Source organism: Carlito syrichta, unplaced genomic scaffold (assembly GCF_000164805.1).
Source record: "Carlito syrichta isolate Samal-C Ts95f unplaced genomic scaffold, Tarsius_syrichta-2.0.1 Scaffold314728, whole genome shotgun sequence".
Lineage (NCBI taxonomy): Eukaryota > Metazoa > Chordata > Mammalia > Primates > Tarsiidae > Carlito > Carlito syrichta.
In genome coordinates this window covers 371,217-390,549 of record NW_007258824.1, presented here as the reverse complement: position 1 = coordinate 390,549, position 19,333 = coordinate 371,217, and the positions used below count along the sequence as shown (strand labels likewise).

General features: G+C 35.4%; 1 protein-coding gene across 1 annotated transcript in view; it reads left to right on the top strand.

The window, feature by feature from the left end:
- Positions 1-602: 602 nt before the first annotated feature.
- ATP13A4 (ATPase 13A4) overlaps positions 603-19,333 on the top strand; it is a gene marked incomplete at its 5' end in the record, with an annotated part of 88,686 nt that continues 69,955 nt past the window's right edge. Inside the window, 6 exons of the mRNA XM_008071810.2 lie at positions 603-673; positions 763-843; positions 2,322-2,391; positions 4,203-4,337; positions 10,087-10,156; positions 18,356-18,490. Of these exons, the coding sequence (XP_008070001.1) occupies positions 603-673; positions 763-843; positions 2,322-2,391; positions 4,203-4,337; positions 10,087-10,156; positions 18,356-18,490 (562 nt within the window). The remainder of the gene's footprint in view (positions 674-762; positions 844-2,321; positions 2,392-4,202; positions 4,338-10,086; positions 10,157-18,355; positions 18,491-19,333) is intronic.

The following is a 19,333-nucleotide window of genomic DNA, read 5'->3' as shown; positions in this document are numbered from 1 at the left end:
GTCCCAAATACCTCATCCTAGCATTTAAGCATGCTCATTTTAGTATATCTTTCCAGCTTCATTCTCCATTCTACTAGTCAAATAGACTCACTCACTTGCCTCCTCCCCTTGAACAAACTTTTGCAAATCTCTTTGAAATGTCCTCTTTCTTTTTCATTTGAATAAAATTTTTCCAGTTCTGCAACACTGCAACATTATCTCCTCTATGATGCCTTCTGTCATATTCTCTCTATATATTTTTAATAGCATTTTAAAACTGTATTTTCTGTTACATTTTTATTTCTTACTGTACTTTATGATATATATATATGTATATGTATATATATATCTTCTTAGGTGATAAAGTAGTAGAATACAGACACTCAATTTTATTCATATATTCATCTATACAGAAGGCCCGTGATACTTGTTGATTAGATGATGACTTCTAATAAAGAATGCTATTTGTAGAGTAAGAAAAAATAGGATGTTGGAAAAGAATAAAATCTTAATTATATTAAAGTTTCTCTTTGCTTCTTGAACAAGTTTTTCTTTAGTCACTGGGTTGTTGTGTATTCTCTGATCCTCGAACTAGAGACTTTCTTAGTACTTTTCTTTTGCAGGTGAGATGCATACAAGTACAGAAAATAAGATATGTTTGGAACAATTTAGAAGGGCGGTTCCAGAAAATTGGGTAAGTCATCCTAGTGAGTGTATCCAAGAAAGAGAAATAGTATCTCGAAAATAGTGTTGCTAACTATGTCATTATTATTATTATTTTAGCTCTTTGGAAGACTGGCTGAGTTCCACCAAGATACATCAAAAATTTGGATCAGGCCTAACAGAAGAAGAACAAGAGATTAGGTACCTTGCATATTGTTGCCTATACTAACTTAAAAGGACTGTTATCAGTTAACCAAATGGAGAGACGAGTAAATAATTATCTTACTTGCCATGCTATTAATGCTCTACTTAGTGTTATGAGATTAAATACTTTTACATACTTATGTCACTTCATCTTCAGAGCAACCTTATGGAGGACATTATCACCATTCCAATGTAATAGATGAGGAATATGAGGCCCAGAGAAGTTTGATGGCCTGAACAAGATGGGAAGTGATGGACTGTGTGATAAAACTGAGTCCAACACCTATGACTATAGATTTACACTTGTTCTACTCTATGCAATATTTTTCAAGGTTATTATAATAATAAAGTTGAACCAGTTTTGTTTGTAGTCAAGAAATATATATAATATATCATGATGACACAGTTAAATTACAATTGTGGAACATCAGAAGAATATCATGCAAGATATGTAACTCTACAATTCAAATCAGTTATTGGACAGAGGAGCAAAGTTTGAGGAGGGCACTGGAATGTTGAGTCTATGTGACTTTGAACAAATATATTATCTTCTCTGGGCTTTGGTTTCCCAAACAAAGTAAGGGAGAGAATGACTCTATAAAGGCCTTGCTGGTGCTAAGTTTTTATGGTTTATGTACTTTCCCCCACCAAATTTTTAGTACTTTGAAGAAATCCAGTCTTGCAGAATCAGCATCACCTGAGCGCTTGTTAGAAATGCAGACCACACTTCATTCTTATTTAATCAGAATCTTCATTTTAACAAGATCACCAAGTTAACTGTATGAAAATTGAAGTCTGAGAACCACTTCTCTAATACATTTGGCCAAGCTATTTAATTTGTGCATCTATGTGGAAGGCACAGAGAAACTGGTTAGTGTCCTCTATAGCAAAATAACTGTGACGTGTCATTCCTCTGCATAATTGAGGAAATATATCTCTGGGTCTTCAATTAGAAGACTGAATAATTATATGTGTAGAGCTATTTTTGAGATACCAGGACCTTTCCACACATACTAAAATAAATTCTGCAGCTTCCTAGAACTTCAGAATAGGGATAGGAAAGTAGGAACAGTACTTCCTTATCAATAAAACTATTCTTTCTTAATGACTTCACTGTCTCATATTCATGGAACCAGAACTGGGGAGAGACGGAGTTGAGAACATGACAATCCTAAAACTACTTGAAGTAAATAATGAATAATATTAAATACCCAAATTACTCTTTAGGGAAATATTTAGACCTTGGGGAAAGTCTAGTTCTGAAAGCAATATGACCAGGTTTAATGTTTTTTGTACCTGGGAAGCCTCCCCCTACCATTATTTTAAGAAAGATGGGAATGTTATATAATAAGGGAGATTTATGTTGACCCCAGAGGTGAGAAAGTGAACATGGAATAGACTTTTTGCTGAATGGGTGAGAAATGAGTTTCATTTTTATTATTAGTGACCCAGTGATCTGTGATCTCTCCCTACAGGAGATTAATATGTGGGCCTAATACTATCGATGTTGAGATCACACCAATTTGGAAACTTCTCATCAAGGAGGTAATTTCTCCAGTATTTTCTCTTGGTGTTGAATAGAAAATAAAGAAGTTTTGTTGTAGTCGAACAATTAGGAGTGCTACTTGCTAATAAGTAAATGTAATTTGGGAGTTATTTTATTTTATGTATTTATTTTTGATATTTTAAGTATCGCTCTGTTGCCTACACTGGAGTGCAGTGGAACACTCAGTGGCTACACAGTGTTGACCTGCTGGGCTCAGGCAATCCTTCGGCCTCAGTCTTCCAAGTACCTGGAACTATTGGTGTGTGCCACCACATCTGGTTAATTTTTTCTATTTACTGTAGAGATAGGTTGTACCAAGTTGTTCAGGTTGCTCTCAAGCTCCTGGGCTCAGTCAATCCTCTCACTTCCTTCTCCTAAAGTGCTGGGTTTACAGGTGTGAGCCTGCTGGGAAATATTTTAAAAGCATGCCAAGCATACCTTTTTGACATGATTACTTTTTTTTCTTCAAGTCCTTCTTTTGTGCATTGCTTGATGCAATATAGGGTGTGACAGTTATATGTCTATTTATTATTTAGTGACTGGATAAATGCAATGTTTCTTTTCTTTCTTTTTTTAAGACTATGCTACTTAACCTCTTCCAATAATATATTCAAACAATCTTTTTGTTAAGTGACAGGTATCATTTCCCCAGCATCCAAAATCATAGAAAGAAAGAAAGAAAGAAAGAAAAAAGAATATCTACTCAGACTTATTCGTGAGAGGGAAAGAAGGACTTTATACCACTCATTAAGTTGAACTTTTCTTATTGAATTTTATCATTTTAATATCACTGTAATTTTTCATTTTACAGTGATTACTATCAAACCATAACCCTATAGCTGTACTTTGGCTTCCCTGTGTTCCACCTCCACTATTCCTTGCCTTTAAAAAAGCTTACTAAACTCAAGGAACTTTCTCAACATTTCCAGCAAAATTTCAAGCAAGAAAAATCCAAAACAAGCTGATAGGGAAAGTTTCTTTGTGAATCCTCTCTAACCAGAAGAAAAGGATTACCATTCTTGTTTTAGACAGATGAAAACCAACTAGAGGAAATTTGGGTAAGGGCACAAAACATATTTTTAAACAAAACAGGATTATAACTGTTGAAGTTAACATCTACTCTGTCCCTTAGTATTCTGGATGCTTGATTACAGCTTACCACTTTCAGGGCAACTCTCTACTTATGAGAAAAATGTAGTATTTAACTCACTGATTATTCTAAAGTTCTTTAGGGGCTTCAAATATGCCAGCTATTGTGTCATAGAGAAGAATAATAGACTAGAAAATATTTTAAGTCTGTAAATCTGAACTAATACTTTGCCTTTCTGAAGGCCAGAACATGTAAACAGGAGATGAAAATAGCTACTCCTAGTACAACTATTGTGATGGGCAACGTGACGACGTATGAAGCACTGCTTTGTAAATTGTAAAGTGCAGTATGGTTAGGAGTAAGTGCTCTGAGGCCAATTGCCTGGGTTTAAATCTTGGCTCAATGACAGTTATAGTTGTGTGACTTTTGACAAGTTTCTCGACATCCAAAGCTCAGTTTCTTTACCTTTACAACGAAGAGAAATGATAGCTTCTGGTTAATAGGGAGATTATGGAAATCAAATGAACACATTTAAGTAAAGTTGCTTAGTGCAGTGTCGGGCACATGACAATTGCTGGATAAACCTATTAATAAGAACAATAATATTGAGTGGGATGATTTATGTCATAGAAATGATTGTAAAAACAAACAAGTCAATGAGTAGCTAAATCTGAAGGCTAAATATCTCCCTTGTCTTCCTGTTTTTATGTCTGCCAACAGGTTCTAAATCCGTTTTACATATTTCAACTCTTCAGTGTCTGTTTGTGGTTTAGTGAAGATTATAAAGAATATGCTCTTGCCATCATAATCATGTCCATCATTTCTATAGCTTTGACAGTATATGATCTCAGAGAGGTGAGTGTTTCCACTAATCCTTTGGTCTCAGTGAGGGAGCAGTAGTGACTTCATTGAAATTTTATTAGAAAGGAGAATCAGGAAATAGTCATTGCCTAATTCTTTTTAAATGAAACCAAGTTTGTAACTATCTAGCACAATAGCTAACACTCAACAAGTCAGTCTTTTTCTTCCTCGCATGTCCCAGTCTCTAACCTTTCAAGTTATTTTCCCCCTCTTTAGCTTACTTAGGACTGATTAGCTAGAACAATATGCAAATGTCTATGAATTGTGAATAAGTGAAAAAAATTATGCAGAGAATACTGATGGGAGTTGAAGATGGTGGGGGAGAGATGAAAGGTAGAGGGGCTCTCTGCTTAACATGAACTCCTTTGCTCTTTATGTTTCGTTGGTACTCATTGTGAAGGCCCCAATTCAGCTTTTGACTTCCTTTATGCAGAGGATGTAGGGGCTGTTTTAAAAAAAATCATGTAGAACATATTGGTTGATTGTACTATAAACCCATGAATGCCAACCTTATCTGGGCAAGCAAGCTGTCTATACATCTCTGATCAAGATGCTCTCCTATTCCCTGACATTAAGGTTTCAAACTGTCTCTCTTCTGGTCTCTGAGATGCCCATTATTCCCACAGTCCACTTTTCTTCTAATTCAGCAGATAATCTGTTCACATATTTCACAGAGCAGATGGAACCCATAAGAGAGGAATTTGACCATATCCCTACTCTTGAACTGCCAAATGATACATCTCTCCAGACCCCTCCTTTCCTGACTTCCAATTTCAGGGGAGGAAGGGCCCTGTGCCCATGCTTGAGATATCATCAACCTCTCCCACCTTCTTGTAGTGCTTGAGTAGTTCATGAATGACTCCTTCTCTCTCCCAAGAGCCTTCCCATTAGCATTCAACATTCTCAAGTTTGTCCCAACTTAACAAAACTCAAACAAAACAATTTCTTTTCTGGACCATGCTTTTACCTTCAGCTACTACAATATCTCACTTCTCCCATTTACAGCAAAATTTACTAGACCCTTATGTTCACTCTCATTATTTACTCATCTCCCTCTCGCTTTCATTCAACCTGACCTGGATTCCTCTCTCATGACATCATTTAAACAACTCTTGTTAAAGTTGCTACTATAATCCTAAATTTTATAGAATGCTTTAAAATTAAGAAACTTATTTTTACTCAGGTGTTTTTTCTCAATAGAAAGGGAAATATGTGGACATAAAAATAAAATTCAAATAAAACAAAACAGCATGAATACAAATTAAGAATTCTTCCCATTGCCGGAGCCCAGCAGGTCGAGGCTGCGGTGGCTGGGAGCGTGCCACTGCATTCCCGTCTGGGCAACAGAGTGAGACTCCAACTATTAAAAAAAAAAAAAAAAGAATTCCTCCCATTTGGGGAACTTCTCAATGTCCAGGTCTCTTTTCAAGAGATATCTGCCGGGATCAGATATTTTGTATAATTTTAGCAATTTTTGCATATTCCATCTCTAAAATTTGTTTTATAGAATGAAAATATACTATGCACACTGCTATGCACTTGATTTTTTTACTTTAATATCCTGCATATCTTTTCACATCTACACAAACATATTTTTTCTAGATGTAACATAATTTTAACCAGTCCAATATTGATAGATATTTAGGTTGTTTCTGGTATTTTACTACGAAAACAATGTTGTAATGAGCATCCTTGCACATACATCTTTTCACACATGTACATATATGTATACCACACATTGCACATATAAATCACAAGTATATATAATTTATACTGCATATAAATATGTATATAGCAAGTATATATGCTTATATATGTCTGCATTGATGTAGATATATAAAATTTTTGTAATTGGAATTACATAGTCATAAGTTAGGTATATTTTCTGAGTCGAGGTCTCACTCTGTAGTTCAGACTGGAGTGCAATGGCATAATCACAGACTCACCATAGCCTCAATTTCCTGGGCTCAAGCAATCCTTCTGCCCTCAGCCTCCTGAGTAGGTGGGACTCCAGGCATGCACCACCCCACTTGGCTAATGTTTCTATTTTTTGCATAGTTGGGTCTTGCTATGTTGCCTAGGCTGGTCTTGAACTCTTTGGCTCAAGCAATCCTTCCACCTCTACCTCCCAAAGTACTAGGATGATAGGCATGAGCCACCATGCCTGGACTATTATTTTAATACAAGTTGTCAAAATGTCTCTTAAAAGATAATGTGACATTATATATATTCCGATGGTAGATGAATGTATGTTTCTCTTATCATTGCCAATATAAGTGAAAATAGAATTCAACAACTTTAATAGCATGTTTTCCATTATGAGTGGAGCATTTATTCACATTTTAAGCTATTTGTATTTATTTTACTGTGAACTGTTTGTGTCCTTTATTAACTTTTATTAGGTTGTTGGTGTTTTGCTTGCTGATGTTATGGTTCCTCTGCAATGAATATTTCTTTCCCAATACAGATTTCACTAAACCTCTCAGCTGCATTTTACACAGTTAACTGCTTCATTTTTTCTTTCTTCTTTTTTTGAGTTGGAGTCTCACTCTGTCGCCCAGGCCTGAGTGCAGTGGCATGCTCATGGCCACCGCAACCTTGACCTGCTGTGCTCAGGTGATCCCTCTGCCTCAGCCTTCCAAATAGGTGGAACTACAGGCACCTGCCACCACATCTGGCTTATTTTTTGATGTATTGCAGAGATGAGGTCTCACCAAGTTGATCAGGCTGGTCTTGAACTCCTGAGTTCAGGCAATCCTCTTGTCTCGCCCTCCCAAAGTGCTAGGATTACAGGCTTCAGCCACCACACCTGGCCCGTGCTTCATTTTTTCTGAAGCCCTTTTCCCCTTGGCGTCAGTGACAATACCCTCTCCATTCTCTCAGTTCTTTTCCATTCTTTATTGACAGCTTATCCTCTTCTACTTGACCTTTTTAAAATAAGTGTTTTAAAATCAAAACAATATGAAAATGCATATAGTGCAAAATCTCCATCTTTCTTTCCCCCTACACTTGACCAACCACTTTTATTAGTTTCTCATGCATTCTTCCAAAAAAGTTTTTAGGCAAATGAAACAAATATGAATTCATACATTTTTTTTCTTATGTAATAGCATAATTACATTATTTTCTAGCTTGCTATTTCAAAAATTATTAATATGGCTTAAACATGTTTCATATGAGTACATAAAATATTCTTCATTATTTTTATAACTGCATATGCCAATAATTTCTAAAGATAAATGCTAATGATCTTCATACTTGTATATATATCTCAAGTCCAAATATCTCTTTTTAGTTTCAAATTCATAGACCCAGCAACCTATTTGATATCGCCACGTTACTATCCAAAAATTACCATAAATTCAGCACATTCATCACAGAACCCAGGAACTCTTCTTCCCAAATCTGCTCTTTTAGGCTTACCTGATTTGTCAATAGACATCACTGACCTTTCAGTTGCACTAGCCAGAAATCTGGTTGCCATCCTTAAAACTTTCTTAAAAAAAAAACAAAAAAAACTTTCTGTTTTCTTCCCTCTCAATTGCAGAGCAAGTCCTATTGATTTTCCCTCCTAGATAACTCTTAGCATTATTCACTTTTTCCCTTTCTATCATTATTATAGTCCAAGTTAGCATCATTTTCTATCTGGCAGTCACCTCCCATCTGGTCTACATGCACCTATTCTTGCCTTTCTCCAAACTCTCCAAGAGCAGACTGAACCATGGTTTTAAAATTTCAGCCAGAGCATGATGATTTTTATAATCTTATCACTAAAATGCTTCAAATACTTCCATTGCTTTTACAACAAACTTCTAAATCTCATCATGGGCATTAAGGCCCTGCTTTGGAGAGTCTCAAACTTTTTTTTTTTTTTTTTTGAGTTGGGAGTCTCACTCTGTCGCCCAGACTGGAGTGCAGCCAGCCATCGCAGCCTCGACCTGCTGGGCTCCGGCGATCCTTCTGCCTCAGCCTTCGAAGTAGCCGGAATTACAGGCGTGCGCTACCACGCCCCGTGGATTTTTTGATTTATTGTAGAGATGAGGTCTTGCTGCCCAGGCGGGTCTCGAACCCGCAGGCTCAGCAATCCACTCACCTCAGTCTCCCAAAGGCGCGAGATCACAGGAGTCTCAAACTTTTAAGTTTCCAGAACCTTTTATACTCTTGAAAAGCATTGAGGACCTCAAGAATTTTTTTTTTTTTGTGTGGCTTATAGCTATTGATATTTACTATATTAGAAATTAGAGTCATAGCATGTTTATTCATTAAAAAAACAAAATAACCATATTATATGCTGACATTAAATATAGACCTAAAGGCAATAACTATTTTTTGAAATGAAAATAATTTAGTGAGACGAATGACATTATTTTTACATCTTTTGCAAATCTATTTTATGTTTGGCTTAACAGAAGACAACTGTATTCTCAAATTCTCTGTATTCAATCTACTGTGGTATTAAACATAATTCAGCCTCTGGCAATCTTAACATCTGTAGGAGAATAATATTTTAAAAAACAATTAATGTCTTAGTGCTGTTGCAAAAATAGTTTACCTTTCAACCCCTCTGAGATGTTATTGAAACCCCCCAGGAATTCTCAGACCACTCTCTGAGAGAGAACCACTGCTTTGCCTGTACTTTTAACTGTTTATTTCCCCTGCCTTTATTTACCCGTAATCTCCCTTACTTTCTGTCCTCCTGACACACTACTCTGTTTCCCGAAATGTACTCTTTTTTTTCTAGTCTCAGAACAATTAGACATGTTAGTTGAAATTGTCCATTTTCTTCATATTCATGATTTGCCTTCATACCATGACTAAATAACTCCTACTCAGGTCTTAGGGACAATGTTTCTTTTTCAGGGGACATCTCGCTTGATTCCCTCTGCTATATATGCTCCAATCACTTTTTTTTTTCTTCTTGTTACTGGTTGCAATTATACATTTATGTTTGTGATTATTTGATTAAACTGTACTTCTCTCAATAGATTGTAAATTTCTTGATAGTAAGAACCATATCTCTTTTGTTCACCATTTTCCCCCACCTTTTAGCATAATCCCTGGCATATTCAGGCTGCTCCATAAATGTCTATGGATGAATGCACAAAGCAGAACACTCTGTCTTTGACCTTATCTTTTTCTGTTAATCATTTAAAAAATATATTTATCAGATTTGTAAATCCTTTGAAGCTAGGGGATGTAGGAAGTGTCTTAAATGACAAAATCAGGATTAAAAAAATAAACACACTAATCACTTGGGACTTTGAACTCCCAGAACCAAGAAGATCTTTTACATAATAGTTTCTCAATAAATATGAAATCAAATATAATTCTATTGTGTTTTCCTTTTGTCTCCTCTTCTTGATTTACTCTCAGTGTCTCATATATTTGCTATATTAGAACAACAAATATTATGAGGAAATAACATCAACCACCAAACTCTTTATAAAGTTAAAGATTAGGATAGCCCAAAGCTGAAATAGTGCTTAGCTTTTCAGGCTATCTAGGTAGAAACACGTATCTTGAATGATATGTGTTCTTGATGTTACCTACTTAAAGAACTAAACATAGATCTATGATTTTAAAAATTCTTTTGAGTGGAAAGAATAGGCTACTACTCTGTTCTGTGTTTCTACCCAGTACATTCAACTGGCAATAAGACAGTGACCATGTTTTAAAAAAAGCCAGCACCTAATACCAATACTCAAGTCAATAAGCCATTTCTATTTTTTCTTTTCTTTTCCAGCAATCTGTAAAACTCCATCATCTGGTTGAGTCACACAATAGCATTACAGTCTCTGTATGTGGGAGAAAAGGTAAGTTCCCTTATTTTGAGTCTCATGTTCTACCAACTGAGCTAGCCAGGCATCTGAGTTCCCTTATTTTAGATCTATGTGCTATCCACAAGGGATCAGAAATGATTTAAATGTGTAGTTCTGATTGTTCCCACTGCTCCCATTTTTATATGTATCTTTTCTTGTGCATTTACTCAAAGGGATGAGGAATTTAAGATCTTTTCACCTTAAAAACTACTTTATTAAGGTAGAATTAGCATATGATAAGCTGAACATATAGTGTGCTATTGCTTTTTTTTAGTAACTATTGTCATTGATAATCTTCTCAAGTGCTTGTTTGTCACAGGTAGATCTTTTCTGGGGAAATGTCTGCTCAAATATTTTGTTTATTAGATTGTTTTCTTATTATTAAAATTGGGAGTTCATTCTATATTCAAGATTTAAGTCCTTTGTCAGACAAATGATTTTGAAAAAGTTTTTCTCAGTTTGTGACTTATCTTTTCATTCTCTTTACAATGTCTTTCAAAGGGAAAGCATTTTTACTTTTGTTAAAATCCAGTTTATCTATTCTTTTTATTTTGTAGATCATGCTTTTGATTCATATCTAAAACGTCACTGCCAAAGTCACTAAGATTTTCTACATTGTCTCTTAGAGTTTTAGGTTTTACATTTAGTTCTATAGTGTGTATTTTGAATTTTCTATCTTTTTTTTTGGATTTTGCATTTTTTTTTTTTGCAAACAGATATCCAAATATATCAATACCATTTGTTAAAAAGATTATCCTTTTTCCACTGAACTGATCTTGCATGTTTGTCAAAAATTGGTGTTCACATATCGGTGAATTTGTTTCTAGACTCCCTGCCTTATTTTATTGTTCTATTTGCTTGTCTTTACACCAATGCCACACAATGCAGCTTTATAATAAGTCTTAAAATAGGGTAATGTTAGTCCTTCAACTTTGTTCTTCTTTTTGAGAGTCATTTTGATGATATCAGACTCTTCCATAAGAATTTTAAAATCAGTTTGTCAATTTCTTCTTTTTTAAATGCTGAAATTTTGATTGGGATTGTGTTGAATCTGTGGATCAATATATGAAACACCGATGTATTAACAAATTTGGGTTTATGAATATGGTATATCTCTATTTATTTAGGTCTTGTTTGATTTCTTTCAGAGTCTTTTGCAGTTTCCAATGCATGGGTCCTACACATTTTTTCTCAGAATTATTCTTAAACATTTTACATTTTGATGCTATTATAAATTATATTTTAAGATGTAAATGTTCAGTTGTTCATTTGCTACTAGTTTCCTCATATGCATGTGCTAATCAGTAGTTTGCTAACCACTAAAGAAAGGGCCTCCGCTGATCTTTGCAGCTCTCCCCTGGTCAGTTACCTCTCTGGTGCTCTGCTTTATAAAACTCAAGGCACCATAGTCTCCATAGATACTCATCTCTCTGTACTGAACTAAGAAGTCATCTGGACTTTGAGTTTCCCCTGTCTGCTAGCAGTTTGGAAACTCTTCAAAAACAGTAAGCTGGGCAAATGTAGCACACCTTCATTTGTTTCCCATCTATCTTGTTATTTGATGCCCAGTGTCTAAAAATAATTGTCCATATATTTTGTGTTTTTTTTTTTTTTTTCAGGTGGGAAGATAAATCTGCTCCTTTAAAAAAAATATACTTTATTTTTATTTTTTGAGTTGGGGGTCTCACTCTGTCCCCGAGGTTGGAGGGCAGTGGCATGATCATGGCTCACTGCAGCCTTGACCTCCTGGGCTCAGGTAGCCCTTCTGCCTCAGCTGCCCAAGAAGCTGGGACTATAGGCATGTACCACCATGTCTGGTTATTTTGTTGTTGTTGTTGTAGAGATGAGGTCTCGCTATGTTGCCTAGGCTGGTCTTGAACTCCTGGGTTCAATCAATCTTCCTTCCTTGACCTCCCAAAGTGCTGGGATTATAGGCATGATCTACTGTGCCCAGCCTAAATCTGGTCCTTTTAAAATCCATCTTGGTTGGAAGTGAATTTTCACCTTTAAAAATATCTTGGTCATTTTCTTGTCCTATTATAAAGCACTTTGAACATATACAACAGTAGAGAGGATATTGTAATAAAATCTCATGACCTTATATCACCTAGATTCAGTAATTATCAACTCATTGAATCTTTTTAAAAAAAATCTGTTCTACTAACTCTTTTACCTGGATTATTTTAGAACTATCCCAGATATCATATTTTATTTGAAAACATTTCAGTATATAGCTCTAAAATATGAAGATTCCTTTTCAATTCCCTTATTACATCTTTAAAAATCTTCTAGTTTTAAAATAATTATACAGGCAGTGTTCAAATGTCCTCAACTGAATCACAAGTATGTGTATACACATACTATAATCTATATATGAACACATTTCATTATCGCTCACTTTATTATACCTTGCAGATATTGCAGTTTTTACAAGTTGAAGGTTTGTGGCAACCTTGTATTGAGAAAGTCTATCTGTGTCATTTTTCTATAATCATGGACTCACTTGGTGTCACTGTATCACATGTGGGTCATTCTGGAAATATTTCAGACTTTATGATTGTCATTATATCCGTTATGGTGATCTGTGATCAGTGATTTTTGATGTTGCTATTGTAATTGCTTTTGGGGCACTATGAACCATGCTCACATAAGACAATGAACTTAATCAATAAATGTTATGTGTCTACCAACTGACCATTTTATGTCTCTCTCTCTCTCTCTCTCTCTCTCTCTCTCTCTTTGGGATTCCCTATTTCCGGAGACACAGCAATATTGACATTAGATCAATTAATAACCCTACAATGGCCTGTAAGTGTTCAAGCAAAAGGAAGAGTCACATGTCTCTAACTTTAAATTAAAAGCTAGAAATGATTAAGCGTAGTGAGAAAGGTATACTGAAAGCCGAGATAAACCAAAAGCTAGGGCTTTTGTGCCAGTTTGCCAAGATATGAATGCAAAGAAAAGGTCTTAAAGGAAATTAACGGTGCTACTCCAGTGAACAAACAGATTATAAAGTGAAAGAGCCTTATTGCCGAGAAGGATTAAGTTGTAAGGTCTGAATAGAAGATCAAAGCAGTCACATTTCTGTAAAACAAAGCCTAATTTAGAGGAAGGTACTAACTCTCATCAACTCTTTGAAGACTGAGAGAGGTGAGGAAGCTGCAGAAGAAAAGTTGAAAGCTAGCAGAGTTTGGTTCATGAGGTTTAAAGAAAGAAACTATCTTTATAACATAAAAGTTCAAGGTGAAGCTGCAAGTGCTGATGTAGAAGCCACAGCAAGTTATCCAAAAGATCTAGGAAAGATAATTGAAGGTGGTTACATTAAACAACAGATTTTCAACATAGACAAAATATCTTTCTGTTGAAAGATGATGCCTTCTAAGACTTTCAAAGCTAGAGAGAAGTCAATGCTTCTCAACTTCAAAAGACAGGCTGACTCTTTTGATAGGGGCTAATGCAGCTGGTGACTTTCAAAATAATAGGCTGATCATGTAGTATCTACTAAAGGCTAAAAAAAAATTGTTATAATGTTTAACATAGCTGGTGCATTTCCACCAATTACAGTTTTTATTCCTATTTTTGTTCAAATTGTCCCATTTTTGGCCAGTGAGAGCGTCTTCAGTTTGGCTCCTGAATTCTTTTGGCATGATTCTAATAGTCATTGAGAATTTTATTAATTTCATTGAGACAATTCCTACACTGAACTTGTTCACATCCATTTTTTCAGAGTCCTTAGATTCTGGTACCTTAATCAGAATGTTAGAATTACTCATTTTAAGCTGTTACCAGTTGTTTCTAGGCCTTTTCAAAAGACATACTTAGGAAATAATTTTTTAGATAAAATATATTATGAGTTAATACTAACATTCCCAATTCAAATTTAGAACTATGGGCTTTTTACTTAATTTTGTCGACTGTACTTGTGTTTTTCTCTATACCAATAGTTCTGGGTCTCAATGATAGAAACAGATTATTAATACTTTTTTTGCTTTATCTCATTGTATATAATAGTCATAGTCTCATAGTAACAAACCAACACAGTCAGCATAAATATGATACCAAAAAATAGTTTAAGATGTTTTTAGAGCTTTTTGCCCTATTTGTGATACTCTATTAGAAATGCATAAATTATATTTTTTCAAAAAGTATGTATTAAAGTCAGTCAACATAGTTTTCTGCATGGTTATGCCAACAGCTTGATAGGTTCATTTCACTCCTTTTGATTTAACTTTTAGCATTACATTTTCAAATGTATCTTTGTATTATTTTGTATAGATATTACAGAAAATATCTACATGGGCTGAAAGTCTAGTCCATAAGACAGATGGTATTCAAGGAGTCTAGCTCCTATTTCTCTTCTTTCTATCTTATACTGTCAATCTCTCTATAATCATCACTTTCATTTGTTTTTATGTACCCCTATATTTTATTTACCCTTTATTTATTGGTAAATAAAATATAAGCCAATTATATATACTATTTATAGCTATGTATTATAAATGCAAAATAGATTATACATTTATTCTGCTGTTTTTAAAAAAAATAAATAGGGGTATACTAACATATTTAACTATATTTCCTCTTGTATATACTTTATATACTTAATATGTGTCCTAGGGACCGTTTAATAGCAGTATATAGATATCCTTCATTCATTATTTCAGTTGTATAGTACTCTCTTGTGTGGAGGAACCATGGTTTATTCATTCAGTCCTCTACTGGAATTTTTTCTCAGTCTTTTACTATTACAAATAGTGCTGTAATAAAAAGTCGTGTACATATGTCGTTTCATATTTTTGCTAGTATATCTTTGGTATAGACTTTGAGAGGTAAATTGCTAGGTTAAAAAATAAATGCATATGTACTTTTGCTAGAAAAATATTGCCAAATTTATTTCCATACAGATCGTGCCAGTTTGCATTTGCACCAGAAATGTGTTAATGCCTGATTCCTTACAGACTTGCCAACAGAATATGCTGGAAAACTTTTAGATTTTTCTAATCAGATGAGCAATGTTAGCACATGTGTATTTCTCTCTTTTTTAGGAAATAATTTAAAACTTACAGAAAAGTAGTGAGGACAGCACAAATAACTTAAGTCGCCTTTTTCTAGAACAATTCAAGAATAAATTGCTGACATGTAGCTTCATGATCCCCACATCCTTTGTTATTTTTGTTTATTTATTTAAAGACAGGGTCTTGTCCTGTTTTTCAGGCTGGAGTGCAGTGGCGTGTTCATAGTTCACTGCAACCTTGAACTCCTGGGCTCAAGTGATTCTCCTGCTTCATTCTGAGTAGCTAGGACTACAGGAGCGTGCCACCATACCCAGCTAGTTTTTATATTTTTTTAGAGTGATGGGGTCTAGTATGTATTTCTTAAAGGCAAAAACCTTTGCCTACGTAAAGGACAGTGCAACTAACAAGTTAAAATTGACCCATTGGTGCCAACTAATGGTCAGACTTCATTCACATTTTGTCAACTGTCTCAGTACCTTCTTTATAGAAAAGGGATCTAGGATCACACAATGATGTTGTTTGCCATGTCTTTTTAATCTTCTCCAATTTTTAGCTGACTGCCATGACTTTGACTCTTTTGACTGGTTATTTGGTAGAACGTCCTTCAATTTGTATTTGTCTGATGCTTCCTCATAGTTAAATTCAGATTATGCATTTTTGACTGGAATATCACAGGTTGTGTTTTCATGGCTTCATCTCAGATGGTACATAAATTTGCCCTATTATTTGATTAATTAATTAAATGGTGTCTTCTAGTTTTCTTCATTATTAATTTATGCTTCTCCCCTTTGTAATTAATCATTATTTTGTTAAGAGATAATTTGAGATGCTATAAATAAAGCAACTTCATCAAATTTTCACCTACTAGTTTTAGTATTCATTGATGTTTCTTGGCTAAATTGTTATTTTGATAGCTGCCAAATGATGATTTTACAATTTTATTTCTCCTTCTACATTAATTAATTGCCATTTTGCTCTAAGGAAAAGCCATTTATTTATTTATTCATTTACTTATGTTACTATATACTCATAAATCATTATTTTATTTGATGACTATAGCTCTTTATTTTCATTATTTACTTTGATGCCCAAATTATTAATGATTTAGGCACCAAAAGCACTTTAAATTTGACTTTGACATCTGTGATATGTCACTGCCAATCTTTGAGCATTTCTCTACTTAATGGCACAACAAGATATTCTAGCTATAGTGTGCTTTACTTGGCCCAGCCTTGTGATCAGCCTTTTCTCTAAGGAACCCTGGTTTTTTATCGGGAGGAATGAAATTTAGAAACCAAAGTTCGGGCACTGACTGTGTTAATTATTATTGGTGTTTCACTGCTTTAAATTTATCTTAGAGGACAGAGTTAGATAATATATATATGCATAAACAAAGACTACATATTATACATATGTATATTATATCCACACACATTTATATCTATATTATTTCTCTCTATCTAGTACACTGATATCTCAAACTCTAATCCAATACCATAAGGCTTATTCTTGTTTTATGTCTTTCTATGTTTGTCTCTTTAACTTCCTTTCTTCAATGAGAAACCTGGCTCTGTTTAACTTAAACATATCTACAGTAGTTCCCCCTTATCCAGGGGATACAGTTCAAGATAACCATTAGATGCCTGAAACCAGAGGAAGTACTGAGTCTAATTGTTGTTTATGGAAACACATTTCTGTTCATGCCTTCCACCACAAATTTAATGCCTTTTTCATTTTAACTAAGCATTACACACTGTGGTCATAATGTTTGCAGTTTGAAATGCAACAATAAAACTAGTACAAATTTCTTTTTCCTACTTCACAATTTCACAAATGGAAGATTTGTTCTTACTGTAGATCTCAGCAACATCAGCACACATTTTTTTTTCTTTTCTTGTGCAGTTGAGAGCATTCATCTTTTTACATAAAGAAAGCAGCTTACTGCTTCTTTGTGCCATATCTGAATTGCCATCATCACTACACTTGTGCTTTGGGGCCATTATTAAGTAAAATAAGAATTGCTTGAAAGAAACAATGAAACATTGCAAAAGTCAATCTAATAACCGAGATGGCTACTAAATGACTAACAGACGAGTCACATATACTGCATGGATACACTGGACAAAGGGATGACTCATGTTGTGGGTTGGACAATGTGACAACACTAAGTCTTATCACACTACTCAGAATGGTGCACAATTTAAAGCTTATAAATTGTTTATTTCTGAAATTGTCCACTGAATATTTTCCAACTGCTGTTGACTGCAGGTAACTGAAACCACAGAAAACAAAACTGCAGATAAGGGGGGAGAAGGAGGGACTACTTACTGTACTGATTGTATCTTTTCCACCTGGATGCAACCAATCTTCCATCACTGCTGGTGATTGTACTGTCCCCTACCCCATTTGCATGTAAACACCCTTTTCACCCCACCCAGATCTGAAGTGAAAAGGGTGTTTTCACTGAACAGGCCACTGCTGCCATGGGGGCCCTTCCCTCCTACTTAGGCTCCAGTACCCCACAGCAGGCTGCTAGACCAGCCCCCTACAGGGATGTCTACTTTGCTCAGCTCCGAAATAGCTCTGGGACTGAATAAGGAAGGAAAGAAGTAAGGGCAGGCAGTCAGATGGTCAGAAAGAAAGGAAGGCAGGAGAGAATGAGGGAGGGAAAGAAGGAAGGAGGGAAGGAAGGAAAGAAAGAAGGAAGGAAGAAAAAAGGGAAGGAAGGAGGAAAGGAACTTTTATTTAACTTACTGTAAGAGTGAGCAACTTTTCAAACATTTAACCAACCACTTTGTGTGTGTGTATGTGTGTACTGATAATGTCTAGCAATTTGGCTAAATAGCATTTGCTATGCACACCTTTTTAAAGGAATTCTTTATATATTAGAAACATTATCTTTGGTGTGTAATGTAAGTTTCAGATATATTTTCTGAATTTATCATTTGTTTCTCTTTGTTTATCTTTTTGCCACACTAGGGTTCTTACTTTATGTGGTCTAATTTGTTACTTTTTTTTCTTTTTGTTTTCGGATTTCGAATCAATGTTGAGGAATGTTCTTTTATAAAAAATGAAAAATGCCTTGGTTGTTTTTCATCGATTTCCAACCTAAATAAATGTTGGACTGTGTTTTTGTGGGAAAATAACCTGACTCAACTCTGTCTCCTCACACTTTCAGCTGGAGTCCAAGAGCTGGAATCACGCTTCTTAGTGCCTGGAGATTTATTAATTTTGACAGGGAACAAAGTGCAAATGCCATGTGATGCCATTCTGATTGATGGCAGCTGTGTGGTGGATGAAGGCATGCTGACAGGTATGGGTCCATCTCCACAGCAACAGCCTCTGTGGGCTGGCCCAGGCTCCACCCTCCCAGGGTCCCCACTCCTCTTCTACCTGAATGGTAATGGCTGGCTGCAAGCATGGGGTTGCTATGGGACCTTCCTGTTCCCGCAAATCTTACTTAGTCCTGTTGTGGATGAATCTGAGAGTTCAAATTTAAAGCTGCTTTCTATGTGCTAAGTTTGTTACAATAATAACTTTTTGAGTGTTTAGCATTTCCTTCTTTTTTTTTTTTTTTTTTTGAGTTGGAGTCTCACTTCGTCTCCCAGGCTGGAGAACAGTGGCACACTCACGGCCACCCCAGCGTTGACCTGCTGGGCTCCGGCGATCCTTCCGCCTCAGCCTTCCAAGTAGCCGCAACTACAGGCAGGCGCTACCACGCTCGGCTATTTATTTATTTATTTATTGTAGAGAGGAGGTCTCACCAAGTTGTCCGGGCTGGTCTCAAACTCGCATGCTCGGGTGATCCACTCATCTCATCCTCCCAAAGTGCTGGGATTATAGGCTGAGCCACAGAGCCCTGCTGCATTTACTTATTGAGCAAAGAATTATTACAGTGCTGTCATTTTGCCTTCAACAATTGTAGAGATCATTAGATCTTTCGGGGCTGCCTATGAATTTTATGTTGAATATTTTACATAAAATATGTCTTCAAAAAAACCTGAAGTGCTTGAAAATCATCAATGACATCCTGAAACCCTCAAGGTAGTCCAAGTTCTTCCTGGTTTAAATATGTTAAGGTTTATGCCTCAGCATTTGGTAAATCTGCTACTTCCAACATACGCCCTGGGTATTTTAGACTGTGTTTCATTTTAAA